At 37.9% G+C, this 19,989-nt stretch overlaps 1 protein-coding gene across 10 annotated transcripts in view; it reads left to right on the top strand.

Moving 5' to 3' along the window:
* The window catches only part of EYA1 (EYA transcriptional coactivator and phosphatase 1), a 225,684-nt gene that overhangs the window by 161,367 nt on the left and 44,328 nt on the right, over window positions 1-19,989 (top strand). For all 10 annotated transcript variants that reach the window (XM_074944239.1, XM_074944242.1, XM_074944241.1 and 7 more), the window contains 3 exons: window positions 3,177-3,319; window positions 4,421-4,504; window positions 12,316-12,405. In XM_074944239.1, the coding sequence (XP_074800340.1) occupies window positions 3,177-3,319; window positions 4,421-4,504; window positions 12,316-12,405 (317 nt within the window). The remainder of the gene's footprint in view (window positions 1-3,176; window positions 3,320-4,420; window positions 4,505-12,315; window positions 12,406-19,989) is intronic.

Consider the following 19,989-nt stretch of genomic DNA (forward strand, 5'->3'; position numbering starts at 1 on the left):
CACAGATTTACTGTAATTTTTTCCTTTTTTAAAAAAGGTTCTTCAGTTAAAATTTACAGCTATTAAAAAATTAACAGTGAATGTCAGTTTAAAAGTAGAGAAGTATTATTTGAAAGCATGTATTTGAATTAATATATTACAGTGTATTACTAATTATGTCATATCCCAGGAAGAAGATGGTTTTCAGTCAAAATATTAATTTGAATATTATGTTGGAATGTACTGTATAATGGAGTTTATATTGGAATGCACGTGCCAGCTGTTGTTTAGGAAATGACATTTTTAAAGTTTAAATTAAATAACTGTATCCAACAATGACTTCTGTGTTTTGTTCAAAGCTTACATATCTGCTTTTCTTTTTAATGATGTAGCTTTATGCAGTTGAATTATTTTTATAGTTCAGTATGAAAATAATCATATTGCAGACTTGAATCCCTCTTGGAGAGTCTCTCATATGGTTTAACGTCGTACATTTTATTCTGGTTTGTTGTTTTTTCTTCTAGAATATTTCAGGTTAATTTAGTTGTTTAAGTTAAGTGCAAATTTGAGGACCAAACACATGGCTTAGAGAATATCAGCCTTGTTCATTCAATACGCAGAATCCTTACTTCTTTGAGTAATTCTGACTCATGTGAGTAGTTGCATTGACTTCAAAGGTTTTTGGACCTTTAACTTAATCTAACCCTTTCTTTAGGAGAAGGGGTTTCTCACGTGAGAAAGGATAGCCATCCATCCATCCAAACTGCAGCGCTTTGTTTATATACAGATAGACTGCTGCACGTATTAAAGTAATATTGATATGAACCTCAGGACTTACTGAACTTGAGAGAATGGTGAATCTTGATGTCCAATGAAATAAGAAATCAGTATATGTGTTGTTGCATGATGGAAATTCTCACTGCCTTCATGAGAAATGCCTGGAAATCTTTTCAGTATGGCCATGGAAGAGAAATATGAGAGGTTATTCTTTTGAAACTAAAATTCTAAAGAGAGGATTTAAAAAGAGATTCCCAAAAAAACCACCCAGCAACCAAACCCTTCTACTTATCTCATGAAAGGTAAATTTTCACATCTCCCTGCAACTAGTCATAAAGAATAATTTGCACAGGATATAGGGGTGCTGGAAGAATTTTTATCGTGGGAGTACTGAGATCCATTGAACCAAACTGTAAACCCTGTATATAATAGAAACCACTTCAAGCCAGGGGGTGTGGCAGCACCCCAGTACCTATTCCAGCAACTATGACATGATATCTGTTTGGTTAACATTGTTCAAGACCTCAGTATTGTTAAACCTAAGGATGTTAAGAATAGTGCAACTCTTCTGCCAGGTGGTGCCAGCAACAACAAGGGCCGGGTTCAATATCTAGGGGTTCCTTTTCAACAATACAACACAAAACCTGCTCAAGACCCCACCCAGTGACCTGGGACAATTATACACCACCCCCTGGGTGCCTCTAAGAGGCAGTGCTTCCCCTCTCGCAAGCACAGAGTCTGAGTGTAGCAAAAACTTTTAATAAAAGGAAGGAAGTAACTGAGCATTAATTTGGGAAAACACCGCAACTAAGGCTCATAAACCATGAGCAAAAGACCCAGCCCCAAGTAAGTTGGGCAGTGTCCTTTTCTCCTCAGGTTCAGCAGCCCAAAAGTCTGTTTAACGTGCCCATCCCTTCTCTGCACCCTACTCACAGTTGCTGTCTTTGTCCAGTGCAGCCCCAGAGTTCAGAGGTTCATTCACAGAGTTCACCTCCCACCCTGGGTGGAAGGAGGGGGTAAGGAGGCCTTACACGATCCATTGCTCAGGCACTCACTTGTCGCCCCAATAGCCGATTGCTGTGCCTCTCTGTGGGGCCCTGCTGGACGTGCCTTTTCACCAGCCACCTGGCTACTCTCCAAGATGTCTTCAAGGCCCCCCACTTAACAAGGCTCTCTGTGATTTCAGCTGTTAGTGGTGGAAGCCTCACTGCTGGTGCACACTGGGCAGTCTCTTGCAATAGAGACACTATACCAAAGTAGGTCTAATACTTAGACCTAGGTATGAGTGATTTCAGTTGTGCAGCATGTAACAAAACTCTCAACTGAGTCTAAATTAGTTCTTTTATTATACCGTGGAGAAAGGAAGGGTCAAATGGTGTCTAGGACCCTTAAACAGGGCCCACACCGCAAGGTACAAGTACCTGTCTCCACCCTCTCTCCCCACTCATTGGGCTTTGGCACCCATGTCCCCTGCCTAGCGAGTGCCGTTCAGTTGAGGGTGAGTCCCTCCATCAGGATATGCCAGGTACAGTTCTGCTGCCCTCGGCTCACACAACAAAGAAAACAGACCTTTATTACTCGTGCCCTAATAACAAGGAGACTGGGGACACATAATATATCATGCATTTGTTAGGAAAGATTCTGTGTCCTATTTTGAAATTACTCGTCCAGTAATCTCAGTGTTGAGGAGGTCTTTAAAGAATACCTTCAAAAATATAAGGAGTAGAAAAATAGGGCCAATTTAAAAACATGAATCCTTATCTTGAGTAATCCAGCACTCTTTGCCTCTGTTTCATTTTATGAAATTGATTATTTCATCTTAGAAATAATTCCTTTGAACAAAAAAAGTGACATCTGAAAATATAGTCTTATTAACTTTCCAATTCTTAAAGATTTTGAAGGTTAATATTAGAATCCTAATTTATGTCATTTGCACTGTGACTTTGCATTCGCTAGTCATTGTGGAGATAATAGTAGAGAGATGTTTTGAAAATTTGGCCCAGAATGAGATTAACAAAGGTGAAAACATTATTCCAAATGACAACAAACTTAAAAAATTTTGATAGGGATTTTGGAGAAGGATAAGAGGTATGTTCTTGAGTATGATTTGGAGTTGTGAAGATTTTCTTGAGTTTTTCCATTTTTATTGTTGGTTAGCTGAGGTAAATTATTACTTCTGTCTGATTAATTAAGGCTGCTGATGGGTGGAGTTAGTTGATTTGTATATCCGTAGAATTGCTGCTTGGTGGTTATTGTAGGCCTAATTATCGTCAATGCAGACCTAATGATTATCAGTGCACTCAGAGCTTTTGTACAGATGTTATATTTTTTTAACGTCAAATCTAAAGAAAGAAATAAAACAAAGTAAAATTGACCCCTGGATTTTAAACTGAAAGGTGAAAGTAATTTCTTTATTACAGCAGAGTACAGTACAATCCACAGTCCATCAACGCCCGTTAAAGATTCTGATTCAGATAGATTGCGTCGCAGTTCCGATGGAAAATCACGTGGGCGAGGCAGAAGAAACAATAACCCTTCACCACTGCCTGACTCTGACCTGGAGGTATGTTATATACCCTGTATTTACTACAGACTCTGCTATCTTTACAATTGCTTTGAAGAGAGGGACTTATTTACAGAACAGCAATACAATGACAATATGGCTGGTGGAACATTTTCCACCTAAACTCTATTTCAATGGAAATTGGGTTTTCAGTTAAACACTGTTTTTTAATGAAAAAATCTGCTTTCCCTGGAAATTTTTGGTATTTTTTATCAAAAAAATGAACGGAAACAAAAATGTTTCCCTGGAAACCAAAAATGTTTAATTTTGGATATGTTGCTACAGTTTCCCATGGCACTGTAGTGGCTTCGTGTCCCCATTCTCTTCGATGGGCTGCACTCCCTGTCCAGACTATATCTCCCATGATGCATCGTGGCCGGGGACTCCCAGCATGCACTAACCCCCCTTGGCAGTAAGGAAGATTGTTGTACCTCATGGGAGATATTATCAGTCCAGGGAGATGAAATTTGTTTGTTTTGGTTTTTGAATTTTTGGCAAAAGTCAAAATGTTCTTGGAAAATTTAGACAAAAACAAAATTTTGGGGGGAAATAACATTTCCAACTAACTCTACATGGCAAAGACACAATTTACTGTGGGAAAGATTTTTAAAAGCACCTAAGTCCTCTTGAAAGTGGACTTAAACGCCTAAAGTAATAAGTGCTTTAGAAATGTCACCCTTTTGTTTTAGTTTCAGAGGTCATACTGAATAGCAATTTACCGAGGCTGTTTAGTTTGAATACTATACAGAAGAAGATTCAAATCTGATAGGTTTAATTTTCAATTGCTTTATTTAATGTATTTCAGATTTTCCCCACAAGTGGCTTTTGAATAACATACTGTACTATTCTATTTTTGTTTATTTAACAATAACTGCATTTATATCTTCACAGAATAATTTAGAATAGTAGTAATTGTAGCACAAAACTAGCAGGTTGTTTAACTCCATTCAGGATCAATTTGTTAGTTTTTCTGAAAATAGTAAGGAAACCATCATGTTAGTATGTGACCATTTCAGTACAGCTTTCTCATTTGTACACTTATTGATTCAAGTATCAACTTTACAGAGGGACACATTGATTTGGTTCTTTTTTTTTTTACAGAGAGTATTCATTTGGGATTTGGATGAGACAATCATCGTTTTTCATTCCTTGCTTACAGGGTCCTATGCTAACAGATATGGGAGGGTAAGTTTCAAGGAACTAATTTACAATAATGTGCTGCTGCATAGGTGTTTTGTTCTACAGTAAGGACCCGAATGTTAGGGGAATGTCACGAGAGACAAACTAAGGTTGAAGTGTAAAGCGAGTAGGTAGAAAGACTAAGATAAAGAGGGTTTTTCTCACCTCCATTTCTTCCTTACCTTCTATAAGAGAAAAATTACGTTATTGGGAGCAATAATTATGCCACTTAAAGGTTTGATCATAGGGGCTGCTGAGCGTCTGTAGCTCACATTGGCTTCTTTCTGAGGGCTTGTCTTCACTACCGGGGTAAGATGAACTAAGTTACGCTAGTCGACATAGCTAAGGTCGACTTACCCCGGTGTCTTCACTGCGCTGCATTAATGGGAGACGCTCTCCGGTCACCTTACTCTTCTCAGGGAACTGGGGTACCGGAGTCAACCGGGGAGTTCCCTGCTGTCAATTTAGTGGGTCTTGAGTGAGTGACAAAGGCTCAGCTCCTCTCAGGAAGTGCTCAGTGACTTGTGGGATAAGGTATTGCATTTCCTTTTGGCACACTGATAACGAAGTAGTACATTTGAATGCCTCAACTAGGCTATAAATGAGGAAAATTACTTTTGGGTCCGGGACAGATTAGTGTAATATATTTGTCCACGCTTTAATTTTTTATTTGAATGTTAATTGTTAATTTTTAAGTGTCTGCTTGTGAGTTTAGCCTTGCCGCTGTTCATGTCCTAAAAAGTGTAGGAGGAGTTTTGAATGTTATTTTGGAATAGTGGTTTTCACAATCATTTGCCACAAGAGAAATGCAGTTGTAAAGTGAATGAAAACAGTTTATGAATTGATGTGTCCAAGGAAAATTTTTCACAATTCTCTGTGCTTTTATGAAACAAAATGACTTGCAATTGAAGTCTGATCTGTTTCTTGTTTGATTTAAATCTGTCTTGTTACAAGCCAGATTGATTATATTGTCTTTTTTTTAAAAAATCACATTAATTGCTTGTGTGTTGTTAGGGAATTCTCATTTTTGACTTTGGAATAATTTTGGAAATAATAAGTGAATGAATAGATAGTCTAGTAGCTCGCAACATACTGCACACAGGTTACAATCCATTTTATATGGTTTTTAAAACCAAAAGATGACCATCTTGGAATCCGTTGCTACTGAAATGAAGCTCTTTTAAGTTATAATTCTGTATCAGTTTTTCGTCTTCGAGTGCTTGCTCATGTCCATTCCATGCTAGGTGTGTGTGTGCCGTGGGCACTGTTGCCAGAGATTTTTCCCTTAGTGGTATCTGTAGACTCTATTCCAAGGTTCATGAGCCGACCCCATCCACTATGGGACTTAAACCTGGTCTTGTCAAGGCTCATGGGCCCCCCTTTGGGCCATTAGCATTGTGCTCCCTACTGCTTCTCTCCTGGAAGGGTGCCTTTCTGGTGTCTATCACCTCGGCCAGAAGGGTTTCTGAGATCAAAGCCCTTACATCGGAACCTCCTTACACGGTGCTCTTCAAGAACAAAGTCCAACTGCCCCCCCATCTGGCCTTTCTACCAAAGGTGGTGTCACAATTCCACACAACCAGATCATTTTTCTACCTGTCATCTTCCCAAAGTCTCAAAAGCCGGCTGAGGAACATCGGTTTCATACATTGGATGTTAGGCAGGCCCTTGCCTTTTATATTGAGAGAACTACACCCTTCCACAAATCCACGCAACTCATTGTAGCAATAGTGGAAAAGATGAGAGGGCTGCCTCTATTATCCCAAAGAAACTTGTTCTGGATGACCTCCTGTATTTAGGCTTGCTACAAGCAGGCGAATGACCCAACTCCGGCCATTGTAACCACTCATTCCACAAGAGCCGAGGCTTCATCAGCAGCATTCCTTATGCAGGTACCAGTCCAGGATATCTGCAGAGCCGCAACCTGATCATTGGTTCATACGTTAGCGTTCCACTAAGGCGTCACCCAACAGGGCCAAGACGATGCCAGTTTTGGAGAGAAGTGTTGCAGTCAGCACATCCAAGAACTCCGAGCCTACCTCTGGGGTACTGCTTGTGAGTCTCCTAGCGTTGAATGGACATGAGCAAGCACTCGAAGAAGAAAAATGAAGAATGGGTTACTAACCTTTTGTCACTGTTTGTTTTTCTTTGAGATGTGTTGTTCATATCTATTCCATGGCTTTACCCTCCTACTCCTCTGTCGAAGTTACCGTCAAGAAGGAAATGAGAGGGTGCGGGGCTGGTGGCGACCCTTATACCAGCGCATATGCGCACAACTGCAGAGGGCGCTAGAGCCAGTCCTATGGATACCACTAAGATAAAACTCTCTGGCAGCTGTGCACACATTGTGCGCACACCTAGCATGGAATGGACATGAGCAACACACCTCGAAGAACAATTAGTAATTGGGTTTGTTTTATTACGTGAAAAGGTTAGCACAGGACTGTCAAACATTACTTTCCAGTTTACTCTTCTGTAAACTGGTTTACTATGTTAATAAATCCTCATTTTCACTAAATTATAAGTAAAGTTGGCTGATGTATTCTAAGATATATAAAATTGTTCTTAACCATTGGAATCTACTTGTTCATCAGTCACAGTGAGTAACACACATTCAAAAAAATAGTCTTGTTCACTACAAGTGCTACTCAACATGAGCAATGTTTATATAATCAACCCCTATATTTTCATGGCTGGATTTTCAGTCTGATGCCTACATTTTATCAACATATTTGTTTGATTTCACATGCCAATCTTGTATTTAGGTGTCAGCCCAAAATGATTGAACCCAAATTCTCCTGACAAAAACTATGGGTTAATAATTTCATAATGAATTATGATGTTTGATTCCTAACATATTACTTTATAGCAATTTGACATAAACACATACTGTAGGTAGCTAAATATGCAAGTTAAAAGGAGATGAGTGACACATGATAGCACTTCAGTCACTATAGAAACCAGTTACTTGAGACGTAGCTTAGTTGGACTGCTGATGCATATGTGACAGAATGTGTCTACCATTCAGTAAATACACACTGGGTCTCACTGGCACATTGCAGAATTAGGCCATGTTAAAACAACATGCATTACAACAAGTTTAGAGTTTATTCCACCTTTTTTGGACATTACCTGTGGGAACAAAGCATGTTTGATATTAGAAGAACTGTTTTAACAAAAGTAATGGGAAGAAGATGGTGATTCGAGGTAGCCTGTGCTTTGGAAGAGAATATTGGAACATCTTAGAATAAGCAGGATGTGTACATGGCTTGCAGTTTCCAGCTTTAATAGTAAAATGTGAACTTTAGATTCATGTGTGCTTTGTTATGTTACATTAGCCCCACAAGTTCTTCACATTTTAAACTGTTATAGGAAAAATATTAATAGATTTCTGTGGTCTTTGGATCACATCCAAAGTGCTGTCAAACACGCAACAGTGAACAAACTGGGAAAAATACTTTTCCCTCTTGTATAGCAATCTTAGGGGCTTCTTGTGACAGTAATAGGTACACAGTTTTTAGATAGAAATCTGATTTTCTCAGTTGATGGTGTCTTAAAGTTTTCTGAAGTCAGTATTACCAGTCCCCAACTGTAAAAAACAACATAATCCAGGCCCCAAAATAATGAGATTTTAATATTTGTTTGCTTGCTTGCTTTCTGGTTTTTAAGCCTTGAGGCTTCCCATTCTCAAGCTTTTATCCACAACCAGGAGAGTTAGAAACTTAATTTTTAATGGAACCCGAGGTTCTCACATAACCAATTAACTGGAGGAGCTGGATAATAAGGAGAGCATTAAATATAGTGAGAAATGGCAACACTCTAACCTGTCGCTGAATAGATATTATCTGTTCAGCAACAGTTCCTCTATTCTTTTTCTTGGTATCTACCTCTCTCCTACTATTTTTCTTCTGGTTTTTGTTCCCCTTTTCCATTTGCTCTCCCTTCATCTTTTCCATTTACGTCACCTTCTCCATTTATTTTTTTTTTTGCCTCTGTCCCTCAGATGTTATTTATGAGCAAAATGATAAACATGCAATAGTGTTAGTGTTTAATCTGGAAGATTGGGATATTTTTCTTCCCAATTGAAATAAATGAAATGAGTATAATAATACAAATGTACTAACTAAAAAAATATTCTTGGAACTATGTTGTAATTTGCTCTTAGGCAAAAACTAAGTGTAAAAGAGAAAGGGAGATCTGTCTGTCCCAACGCTTGTGGTTAACAGTTATTTTAATTGACATTAGAGCTGCTAGCATCCACATAAACCTGATGTTTTGAGCCAGCTGCCTACTGAACGGGTCCTGGAAGCTGGGAAGAAGTCTATGCCCCATGTATAGTATTGATAACTTGAGACAGTTGGAATGGCACTGGAAATGCTGTGGCCCTTATGTATTTCCATTTTCTGTGAAAACTTTTACATTAAATACTTTAAGGAGATAGGTTTCAGAGTAGCAGCCGTGTTAGCTGTATTCGCAGAAAGAAAAAGAGTACTTGTGGCACCTTAGAGACTAACCAATTTATTTGAGCATAAGCTTTCGTGAGCTACAGCTCACTACATTCCACTAAATGCATCCGATGAAGTGAGCTGTAGCTCACAAAAGCTTATGCTCAAATAAATTGGTTAGTCTCTAAGGTGCCACAAGTACTCCTTTTCTTTTTAAGGAGATAGTCTTTTACAAATAAGATATTTGGGGGGAGGGGTATTATATATTTTAAAGATTTAAGAAAAACAAAAATCTTGTTCACTTAAGCCTTCAATTGTTACCAGTCAGCCTGGTAGAAAATAAGCAAAGCTGTGTACTCAGTGATCTTTCCTGTTTTTCGGCTTCTTATTTTTCCCCCTGACAAAGGCATCAAATGGGTCAAAATTGCAAATGACATATATACGTTTGTGGCTCTAATGCCAGTGTTCAAAAGAAAAGGCTTGTTTAACAGATTCAACAGTGGTATTTCTTCATTCAGCTAAGTGGTTTCTTTCTCTGAGATTTGCACCTGATTTTGGCCATTCCTTAAAAGGTGCTCACATTGAACTGCAAATCCTAATAAATGCGAACAGATTGTTAGCCTCTTTTCATTGTGTTGCATCTCGCAGTAATTGCCTTGCAATTAATAGCTTTAAATTCCAAAAGAGGGCTCGGCATCTTATATTATTCTGGCCTTATCTAGCTTTGTCATCTTTAGGTTTTAGTCACCATTGTAACTAGTCAAAGTCCACACTGCACTGCTGTAAATCACCCTGAGTTGACACACATGTCCTGTTTTTTTATTGGTGCAGTTACACCAATGCAGCTACATTGGTGGCTAAAACCCTAATATAGAGAAGTCCTTACAGCCCACTAAATGTGGTATCCAAGGCAGCAGTCTAAGTATAGTTTTAGGCACAACCGACTTTTCTAATAAGTACTTGGTGTTAAATCAAAGATTTACGTTTTATTTTAAAAGTAACCTGTTTTGCTTCATGTCTTGCGTTTATGGGATTTGATCTGACATTTTTCAGGAAACGTCATTGATCATGTTTTTCTTTTCTTTTTTCTAACTAAATTAATAATGTAGCTTGAGAGAAAACCCCACTCTTTTGTGTGTAATAGTTTAAAATAACATTTGAGCTAAATGGTCCACATCATGCAATTTAAAAATATACCTATTCTGACTCAAGTGTGTGTTTTTAAAAATTTGTTAAAATTAATCATTCATTCAACTTTTCTTTACAATATTCTTTAGACACTTTTTTTTTTTTTAAGGTTTGCTTGTGACATTGTAACAACTATGGAGAGCCAGTATCTCTCATTGTTTTCCCAAATAACATGCAAGGTCGCGAATGGACATGACCATAACATTTGAATGGGACTGGTTCAGTTATCTGGTGGTGGTGGTGTTTTATTATTGAAGTGCCAAAGTGGTGCTTGATGTTAGTGATCTGCACTGTCGTGTGGGAGTCCACTGTCAGATGCATAGTTCCAATTTGCAGCTCCCTATTTGGCAGGAGTTCTGTGGGGCTAGCACAGACAGCCCTTAGAAGGACGGAGTGTTTTACTTCGTTGAACAGCAATCCCTGCAACTGAAATAAGAAATGATACTGATGAACTATAAAGGATGCTGAGATTATAACTGTCCACAAAGATGGAAAGTGTGGTGAGAAGGAAAGCCATCCTTAGGACTTCAGTGAGAATATAGAACCTTCCTAACTCCTTACATATACACGCTTCCCTTCCAGGAAAATAAAATAAAACTTAGTTCTGTGAAACTACCAGCATTACAAAAGAGGGAAAACAGTAGTCTGATTCATACTTTAAAGCAAGCAGATGAATCTTCACATTTGCATGACGAATCAAAATGTTCTCTTCTGAAATTTTTGTTGATGTAAAATATAAATACAAGACGACTGATTTGTAAGGGCAAAGTGCTTAATATTGCCAACAAACTGGCATGATGCAGTTGAAGCAATACACTAAAATCCTCTTTTACAGGGGTTCAGAAGTATTCATTTAAGTTAGAAAAATGTTCACTTTTTATTGTGTGTCAACTTGTTAGTGAATTGTATAAAAAAATTGTGTTAGAGCTTCATTATTTGGACATCTGCATGTCTAAATGCTTCTTTGCAAAATATTCTTTCAGATTAGCTTTGATTTCATTTTTTGTTCTCTGGAAATGTCAGACTAAGCTGCCAAGTTAACAAATCTTTTTTTCAACTGTTTTCTGCCAATAATGCATAGTGTCTTGTGACAGACAGATGTTTGGGAATTTCAGAAATCTTGTTGAAAAACCTATTAATTTGATTGATATAGGAAAAAACTGGAGGCTAAACCTATTAAAGTTCCCATTTTGAGTTGTCATCAGTTGTAGAATCTAAGCAGATTTAAGAAAAAAGAGAACTGTTCCTGCAATCCTGTTTTTATTATAAAATGTAATTCCTGATGAACTAATGTTTGGTTAATTGATTGTGTCTGGAAGCATTATAACATACTTTTTCAAGGTTGTATTTTGTATGCTCTCGGATATTCTTGAGAAAGCATTTTAAGTGAGGGAATGTACATCAAATAAATATATTAGACTCTTATTTCAATTTTCAGATAGAAAATATATAAAACACGTAAAAATCAAAACAGGACAAACATCTGTAATGCATTTGGTAACCACAATGCTGAATACACTTCTTGAGTTTATTAACTCAGTAAGGAGTAAGTTGTTATGGTAATTTCTGCAGAGAATTTAGTGTGTTCTGTATTAATAACAAACAATAGATTTGTTCATTCTGCATGGGTGGGCTATATTTAAAGAATAATTAAAGTACAGTTTTGCAGAGAATTAAGGAGTAATTTTATATGTTATTGCTGTTTGTAAATTAAACATTAATGGTGATTTATTAAAGGCAATAGTTAGGCTAATTACCAAATCCTCTTACTCAAGAGAGTTTGCTTGTGTGAGGACTGTATTTATTGAGCCCATGGTTGTTCTAAATCTGTGCACAGTCATTAAATCTTGGAGGGCAGGGGAGGTCCCAATCCTGCAATTGAAACAGCATCAGTGGACCCCTTATATCTGTTCAGAGCTCCATTGAAGGCAGTGAAGCGCTGCGTGGGTGAAGGGGTTTGCCCAGTTGCAGAATCGGGGGTTTCATTATCAACAGGTTTAAAGTGTCCTTTAAAATGTTGACATATTTAGATACTACGGTGCAAGGTTTTAGGGGAGTCCAACTTTAACTATGTAGGCGGACCCATCAGTTGACATATTCAGTATTCTCTGCTTCTGAGAAATATTTATTCTAGCATATGGAGTATGCATGTTACTGACTATATTTTGTCATTTCTTCTTTGAGGATCCACCTACTTCAGTTTCACTTGGACTGCGAATGGAGGAGATGATTTTCAATTTGGCAGACACACACCTGTTCTTTAATGATTTGGAAGTAAGTACTGATTGTTTATTTACACTGAGCAGTTATTTAACATTTGTTTCATATTGCATGATAGCAAATAGCTCGAAAGTCTGGTTTGATATAGCAACTTTCAAATGCAAATGCTAGAGTACATATATTTTTAAAATCTCCAACAGTTTTTGTTACCCCCGAAATACAATGCTTTTATTTAATATAAACACCAGTTTTGAGCCATCAGAGGTGCAATTTTAGATTATTCAACTATTGTATATATGATCATGATAGACCAGCTTTAGAAGTGGATACACCAAAACCATCTATAAACATTAGAATTCAATAGTCTGTACAGGCCATTAAATATTAAACTTCAGCTTCTATAAACAGTTAATAGCTGGGTGCAGATTTCTCAGTTACATCCCACTGTGAGGAAATATTACCCGAGAACCCAAGGGAAATCATTAATGTTGTATATGCTGTCAATCTCAGAGGCTTATTACAGTGGGTCTTCTGCCTTCCGCAGTGGCAGGTACAATTTGTTACATACTAGGATTTCTTTGTTAGTTATGCCTCTCTTGTGTGGCATGCTGTGAGTACTTGGTGTCAGCATGCAAAGGGCTTTGTCAGCCTCTGTGGGCTATGGATTTGGGATTCTTGTGAGATCATTCTAAAAACCGTCTGGATTGCTGAAAACGACTGTCACCATGATATGTGGCTGTGTTCATCTTAAAACAGAAAAAGTGATTTCTGTTCATATTTTCATAGCAAGAAAATATGAAAATAGTCAGATTTGTTTCCCATCATCATAAAGACAGCCGTTTATTTAAAATCCCACTGTTAAGCAAGCTTGTGGTTGGACTGCCAATGGGCATTAATCATCAGGTGGTTGTTTTGCTAGATTTTAGGAATGTGTGTTATTCCAGACAGGCAAAAGAATCTTAAAAGATTCAAATGCAACTTCTGCTGATCAAAGTTAATTGGCATCAATTGGCCTTTAAATATTTCCTGATGTTTCCCTTTTCAAAATCAACAAAATACACCTTATTTAATAGATGAGCTAAAATCATTTGAAAAATGCCAGTGTGTGACAGATCTTAAATGTGGTTTGTACAACATCTGTCCCTTGTTTTGATTTCATTTCATCTGAGAAGAAACTCCTCACAGATGAATTGGCAACTTACAGTATAATAAAATTATTTAAATGTGCTTTATTTTTTCTTCCATTCCTTTGTGAACTATGTATTTTTACACTTACGTTTTGAATACAAGAAAGCTTGTATTTTACTGTGTTTTCTTTCGTTAAGGAAGCTGAATATAAAGACATTATTGATTTTGATACAAAAAATGCCATTAGTGAATGACATGTGTAGAACTGATTTTTCAGACTTTAGAAGACCATAACAAGACAAGCGACTTACTTTCCAAATCTGTTTCTGATCTACAATTACATTTCATTTTATCCAGAGCAGCAAAAGATAGTAGTATCAAATCTTACCAGTGTGCTTAATAAAGTTTGTAGTGTTTTCATTTGCTTTGCACAACCAAATGTGAGTCCTGTAGCCATCCCTTGATACTTAAATGTAAGTGCCATTGGCATGAATGGGAGTTAATCACATACATCCTGGGGATAATTGGCATGTTACAGCCTTAACGTTACAAAGTAGTGTCTTTTAATCATTCATTAACCCTTGAAGCAGACTGTACATTTGTAGAAAGACCGGCCCACATTCTCAGCCAAGGCCAAGAACCTCACAGAGCAGCTTGGCCACCTTTACATTCTCCCAACACTGTGCCAATTGTCTGGTGTTCCCAGCATATGCCAGAGCAATCCAAATGCAGAAGGATTCTTAAATATAAACGTACACGGTTCATATTGGGTGACGTTTAAATACTTAGGGCCAGATTCTACCCTGGGTTCATGGGTGCTCTGAGAAGAAGGAAACAAGGGCCCTCCTTGCCCGCCATTGGCAGCATTGCAGCCTTTTAAATCAGGGGCTCTCCATTAGTCAGTTGGCACAGTGCTTAGCACACTGGGCTCCAGGCACTGCTGTAACAATAGCAGCATTCCAGAGAGCATTGGCTGTGGAGGCTGGAGGAGGAAATTTCTACTGCACCTACTTGTGCTCCACAGTCCTGGTAAAGCGTGATGTGACTCTGTCTCCCAACATATTGTGCACACTGAAGCATATATGCTCATCAGGGATGTAGATTATTAGTATGTGTTACCTCTGCTGGAATAGGGTGAGGGTTATAGTAGTTTTTTTCAGTTGAGTCGTCGTTTGAGGCGTGAAAACTTAACTGCTGATTACTTGGTTTCACAACATTTAGTTGGTTATTTTAACTCAGGTGTTCTTGGGAGGTAATGTACTCCCAAATGCATACCCATGCATACACATGCCCATAACCTTAACTCCTTTTAACAAAGATTTGACCTGGGGATATCCCAGTTTTTTTAATAGTCATAACATGAGACTGAGGTGAACAGGGTGCCGGGGAAGCCATTTTCCCCTCCCCTGCCTTCTGAGGTCTGCAGGGGCAAAGCCTCACTCTTGTATATCTTCTAAGATCCAAGGGAGTAGAGAGCATCTCTTGCAGCCCTCAGAAACTACACAGAAGGGAGGATACTCTCTTGTGGACCATAAGATATGTGCAGAGAAGTGTGGAAGGAGAGGGCAAGAGGGTTGTGGGGGACAGCACATCCGGACATTTCCTTCACCCCGTAGATCTACTGATAGACACGTTAGGAGAAAATTCTGTTTAATTACAATACTCCCTAATGATCACTTTACAAAGAGGCTAGGGTTGAGATTTTCAAAAGCAACTGAGAGATGTAGACAACTTCCATTGGGAAGCCCTGGTTGGCTTTGAATATTTCAACCTAGAAATTTTTTTTTTCAGTGGCAGTGTAAATATCCAGCAGTCATTTCATGGTCTATTTTAAGTTCGTTGGAGCCATTAAGACATCCTGATAATAAAATTTAGTAACTTTCAAATCTACAGTTTATTCAACTAATTCTTGGTTCTGTGCACTAGAGCACAGCCATATGAGCCTAAAAAGCAATTTTAACCTATCTTGTTTTTGTTCATTTTGTTTTGTTACAAGGTGTTTTTAAAAAAATTAACTTTTTGAACTCTGGTGACAGTCTCAGGCTTTAGAATGTGATAACTTATTAATCTTATGTTGTTTAAATCAAACTTGGTAAAAAATAATTCTGCCCTGTCACTGGCCCAATTTATTAGCTTAGAAGCCAATATGCTGTATTTGTGGCTTTTAGGAGAATCAAAATTGGGTTTATAATGGAAGTGTAGTTGCAACCTTATAGAATTTTTTAATTGTAATAAAAATAATAGAATGGTGGGTTTCACTTTTTGTTGTTTTTATTAGAGTAATAAAACTAATATAAGATATAATTGTAAATCTTGAAGGATCACTCTCAGATTCTTATATAGTACGTTAGATGAGCCTTATAAGTATTTTAGTATACTAAAAGACAGGTGTAAATATTTGCAAATGTATTGTTAAAGTACGTACAGTAGACTTGGCAGATGTATTGGTTGAAATATAATTTTTTAAATTAGATTGTGAAACCATAATATATACATAGATCAAACAGAAGTAGAAACTAAGGACCATATGTTCAACACATAGTCTTCTAAGGGGACATCTACACAGCAAAAAATCCCCTATGGCAGCGAGTCTCAGAGCCCAGGTCAATTGACTTGGGTTTACACTGTGGGACTAAAAATAGACAAGTAGACATTAGTGCTGGGCTCATGTAGGTGTTTGGGCTTGGGCTGGAGCCTGGGCTCTGAGACCTTTCTCCCTTGCTGGGTCTCAGACCCCTGTCTCTAGCCTGAGCACAAATGTCTACATGGCTATTTTTAGCCCTATAGAGCAAGCCCTGGGAGCAAGTCAGTTGATCCGGGCTCTGAGACAGGTTTTGTTGTGTTTTGTTTTTGTTTTTTGCTCTGTAGATATACCCTGAATCTATGTTTAGGCACCTAAATAGGTGGCCTCATTTTGAAGAGTGAGCATCAGTGAGAGTTAGTGCCCAAGTGCCCAGGCTTAGAAGACATCATTATGTAACGGGGGAACTATATGTATTGGCATAATGTTCTCAAGAGAACCACAGTTATCTCACCAGACAAGAATGATGTAGTAATGCCTGAATTCATGCTCCAATTAGCAATATGTTGTGGTATGGGACATAAAGTATTATGTTTTAATCCCTTCTTTTACACGTTTTTAGCATTTTAGAGACTGTGCTACAAGCATTTTTAAGGAAGTTAGCCACTTGATGACTAGATTAAAATGTGATATCCACCCATCACAACTTCTAACATTCGTCCTGCTGACTCCCTTTAAAAATCAGTTCTTTTATTTCTTTGGCAAATTACATGACCTTTATAATTAGGTACATTGTAGAAAGAACTATTGGTTACTTCTATTTTTGATACTTAAAATAGTGATTAAGACTAAGGTTTGCAAGTTATTAAACTAGATTTCATTCGTCCTAGTATCTTAAAAAGTATAGATATAACTTCATCTCTGAAGCTGTAGGTGTTACTTTATATATTAGTTGACCAAGATCATAAATCCTTTTTTAGAAACCTTAGCTTTATGAAATCTTTCCTGATAATTTTTATGAAAGAGATACTTTTCTCTTTAGTTTAACAGAAAATGAAAATTTTCTTGGAGGAAATAAAGAGCCAATAAACTAATTATTCAGTTCAGTTCATTGGGGTTATGTTTGTCTGAGCTTTTTGTTTTCTGTTTGTTTTGGTTCTGGCTTTTTCTTTTGTTTCTTTTTTTAAAGCAAGTTTGTCCCTTTTTATTATTAAATTATTAATTTAATTTTGACATGTCAGAGAATGATATACATGAAGATACAGTAATGTGGCAATTGGTTTTCCTCAACTAGTGAAAGATACATAATCTGTACTCAGAGATGCATAATTCATTTCTTGCTTCTCTGTTTGTGAATCTGAGGAATGTCCTGTATATTATTTTACAAAACTGTCTCCATGTGCAGTCTGATTAAATGTATATAGAAGTCATTTATTATAAATGTAATATGGAATGAATTTTTCAGCTACTTTAGGGAAAGTATTTCGTCTCTGAGAGAGAGAAGAAGGAATATTATCAGTCATAACTGTAAAGCAATAGTGCAAGCCCTCCAAAAAAGAAAGGGGGGAGAGAAATTAGTTTGATGTTATGTCTTAACTATACCACTGCTGATCTTAAGCTATTTTTTTACATTGGTGGTTTGCACAAGTAAAGGGGTGGGGGAAATGAATCAGAGATTACATTCATGTTATAGGCAATATTTTGGTGTCAGAATAAGGATTTACATTAATATCTCCTCAGACTCTAATTCAGTGACCATCTATCTTGTTTTTAATGTGTTTTGCTTAATGTTTGTGGCATAATCCTACCTGTATGTAGCAACCAGCTAACATAATCAATTTTAACTGCATGGTTACAATATAAACTTTATATTGCTTTGAAATGATTGACCTTTGAACCACTATATTAGCATATTCTTCCTCATCAAGCCCACTTAGTTATTGCCTACATAAGGGCTGCAGATAATTTGCATAATGTGAAGATTTCCAGCACACCCCATAAGGCAGTTCATCCCATGGAAAGTAGGAGTGAGATTTTCAAAGGTGCTCAGGATTGATTTAATTCTGCTCCATTTGCAGGTAATGGGAGTTTTACCATTGACTTCAGTGGGACAGAGGTAGACCAATGTTGATTGCTTTTGGAAATTCCGCCCTATCAGTATTAGTTTACAGTATGCCACTGAGTTCCAAGTGGACAGTCAAGATGCCAGATTGGACGCTGGGTCGTGGAGTCTCCACATTCCCCATGTTAAAACAGAGGACAGATCAGAGCCACATTGTAAAATATTTATGGGCTGCATTTGGCCCCACTTTACTCCTCCCCTCCGCAGTCTATAATTCTGTAAACCTTTCTAATATACCTAATAATTTGTATTTGTTTACTTGGTGGATTTTACTCAGATATAGCAACTTGGATTAACTGATATGCAATGATAAGGTGCTCTTTATTCTTTATAAAATCTTAAGTATGCTTCACTGATTAAACTGTGTGTTGTTTTCCAATAGTTATTCCACAAGCCTGAGAAAAGGCATTTAATATCAAGAATTCGTTATTACTGTAACATTGTTTTCCCAGCATGCTTTGAGCCCTCAGTCTAGTTGAAACTGATTTTAGCTATTCTGTAATTAATACAGTCAGAAGGCCTGACTGCTGCAAAAAAACAAACAAAAAACACCACAACAAAGAGACTATTACAACAGAAAGCGATGAAAGATTTCCCTTTTTTTCATTGCCACTGCTACCATGTGATAGGTAGAAAAGACAAAATACTTTTTTCTGGAAAAGGTTAAAAGTTGCAGTTTCATTAAAATACAATTTATAGAGTGAAATCCTGGCCCATTTGACATCAGTATGAATTTTGCCATTGACTTCAATGGGGTGAGGGTCTCGCTCATAAGAAATAAAAACATTTCCTGGTAACTGAATGAAAGTTCTCTACAATCACAATTTTAGCAACATTTTCAGTTCTTATAAATTTATATCTAGACCTTGTGAATTTGAACAGGTTTTCCCTCACAAAATTACCAGTATTTCGTGCCTCTGGCTGGGCAGTGACCACACACTTTCTTCTTTGAGTATGTGTCAGTGTGGATACCACTGTAGAAGCTCATGTGCATCATGCACACAAGATCAGAGCCTTGTGAGTAATAGTGTCTAGCAGGGACCACACGTGCACCCTGAGTCTTCTCATGCTCCTGTATGAAGGCATAAAGTGCGGGGCGGCTGCAACTCTGCTTCAGTTCCCTCTTACCATTTGTAGCAGCAAGATGGAACCGAGCGAGTGTCCAACCTGCTAGGCTTTAGCTCTGGCAAAATCTTCAAAGCTTCTTCAGAACTCATCCGTTTCATCTCTAAAGAACTGCCATGAATGATGTTAACCTGTTTGGACTGAATTTGGATTGTCAGACACCCCCACCTCCATGTACAGCCCTCCCCTTTATCGGACACCTCAGCATGGCAGATTCATGCCCTGCCCTTCCTATGACACACTAATCCCATTAAAAGTCCAAGAAAGTTCCATTTACCAAGTAGATGCTTAGTATGCCTTTCGTTCTCTGGTACCAGACAAACCAGCTTCTTACAGCCCCAGAGCCAGATACTTTAAGTCATTTCAGGTCTTCTGAGGATTGTAGAGAAAGGCATCCATCATACAAGAAAGATCCCATAAGTTACTGAACATTTTGGCCAGGGCTGATTGACCCTGCTAAGGCTCTGTGGCAAATGTCAGCCATAATACCACCCGTGATGGGTTGCCCCACTTAGAATGCCACCTGATGTGCTGAGATACCACTGAGCCCACCTGTTATGCCAGCCTGTACACCCTTTTTACCTGTCTTGCTGAGCCAGGCCATTAAGCCTCCTCCAGCACACACACACAGGCAGGGCCACACCCAACTGCAGAATGACACAGACACTGAGATGAGTTCTGTGAAGACTCAGTTTAAGGGACTTGCCCCAGCACTCAGGTGTCCACCTTTCTTGGAGTGCAG

This window comes from Natator depressus, chromosome 2 (assembly GCF_965152275.1).
Source record: "Natator depressus isolate rNatDep1 chromosome 2, rNatDep2.hap1, whole genome shotgun sequence".
Classification (NCBI taxonomy): Eukaryota; Metazoa; Chordata; order Testudines; family Cheloniidae; genus Natator; species Natator depressus.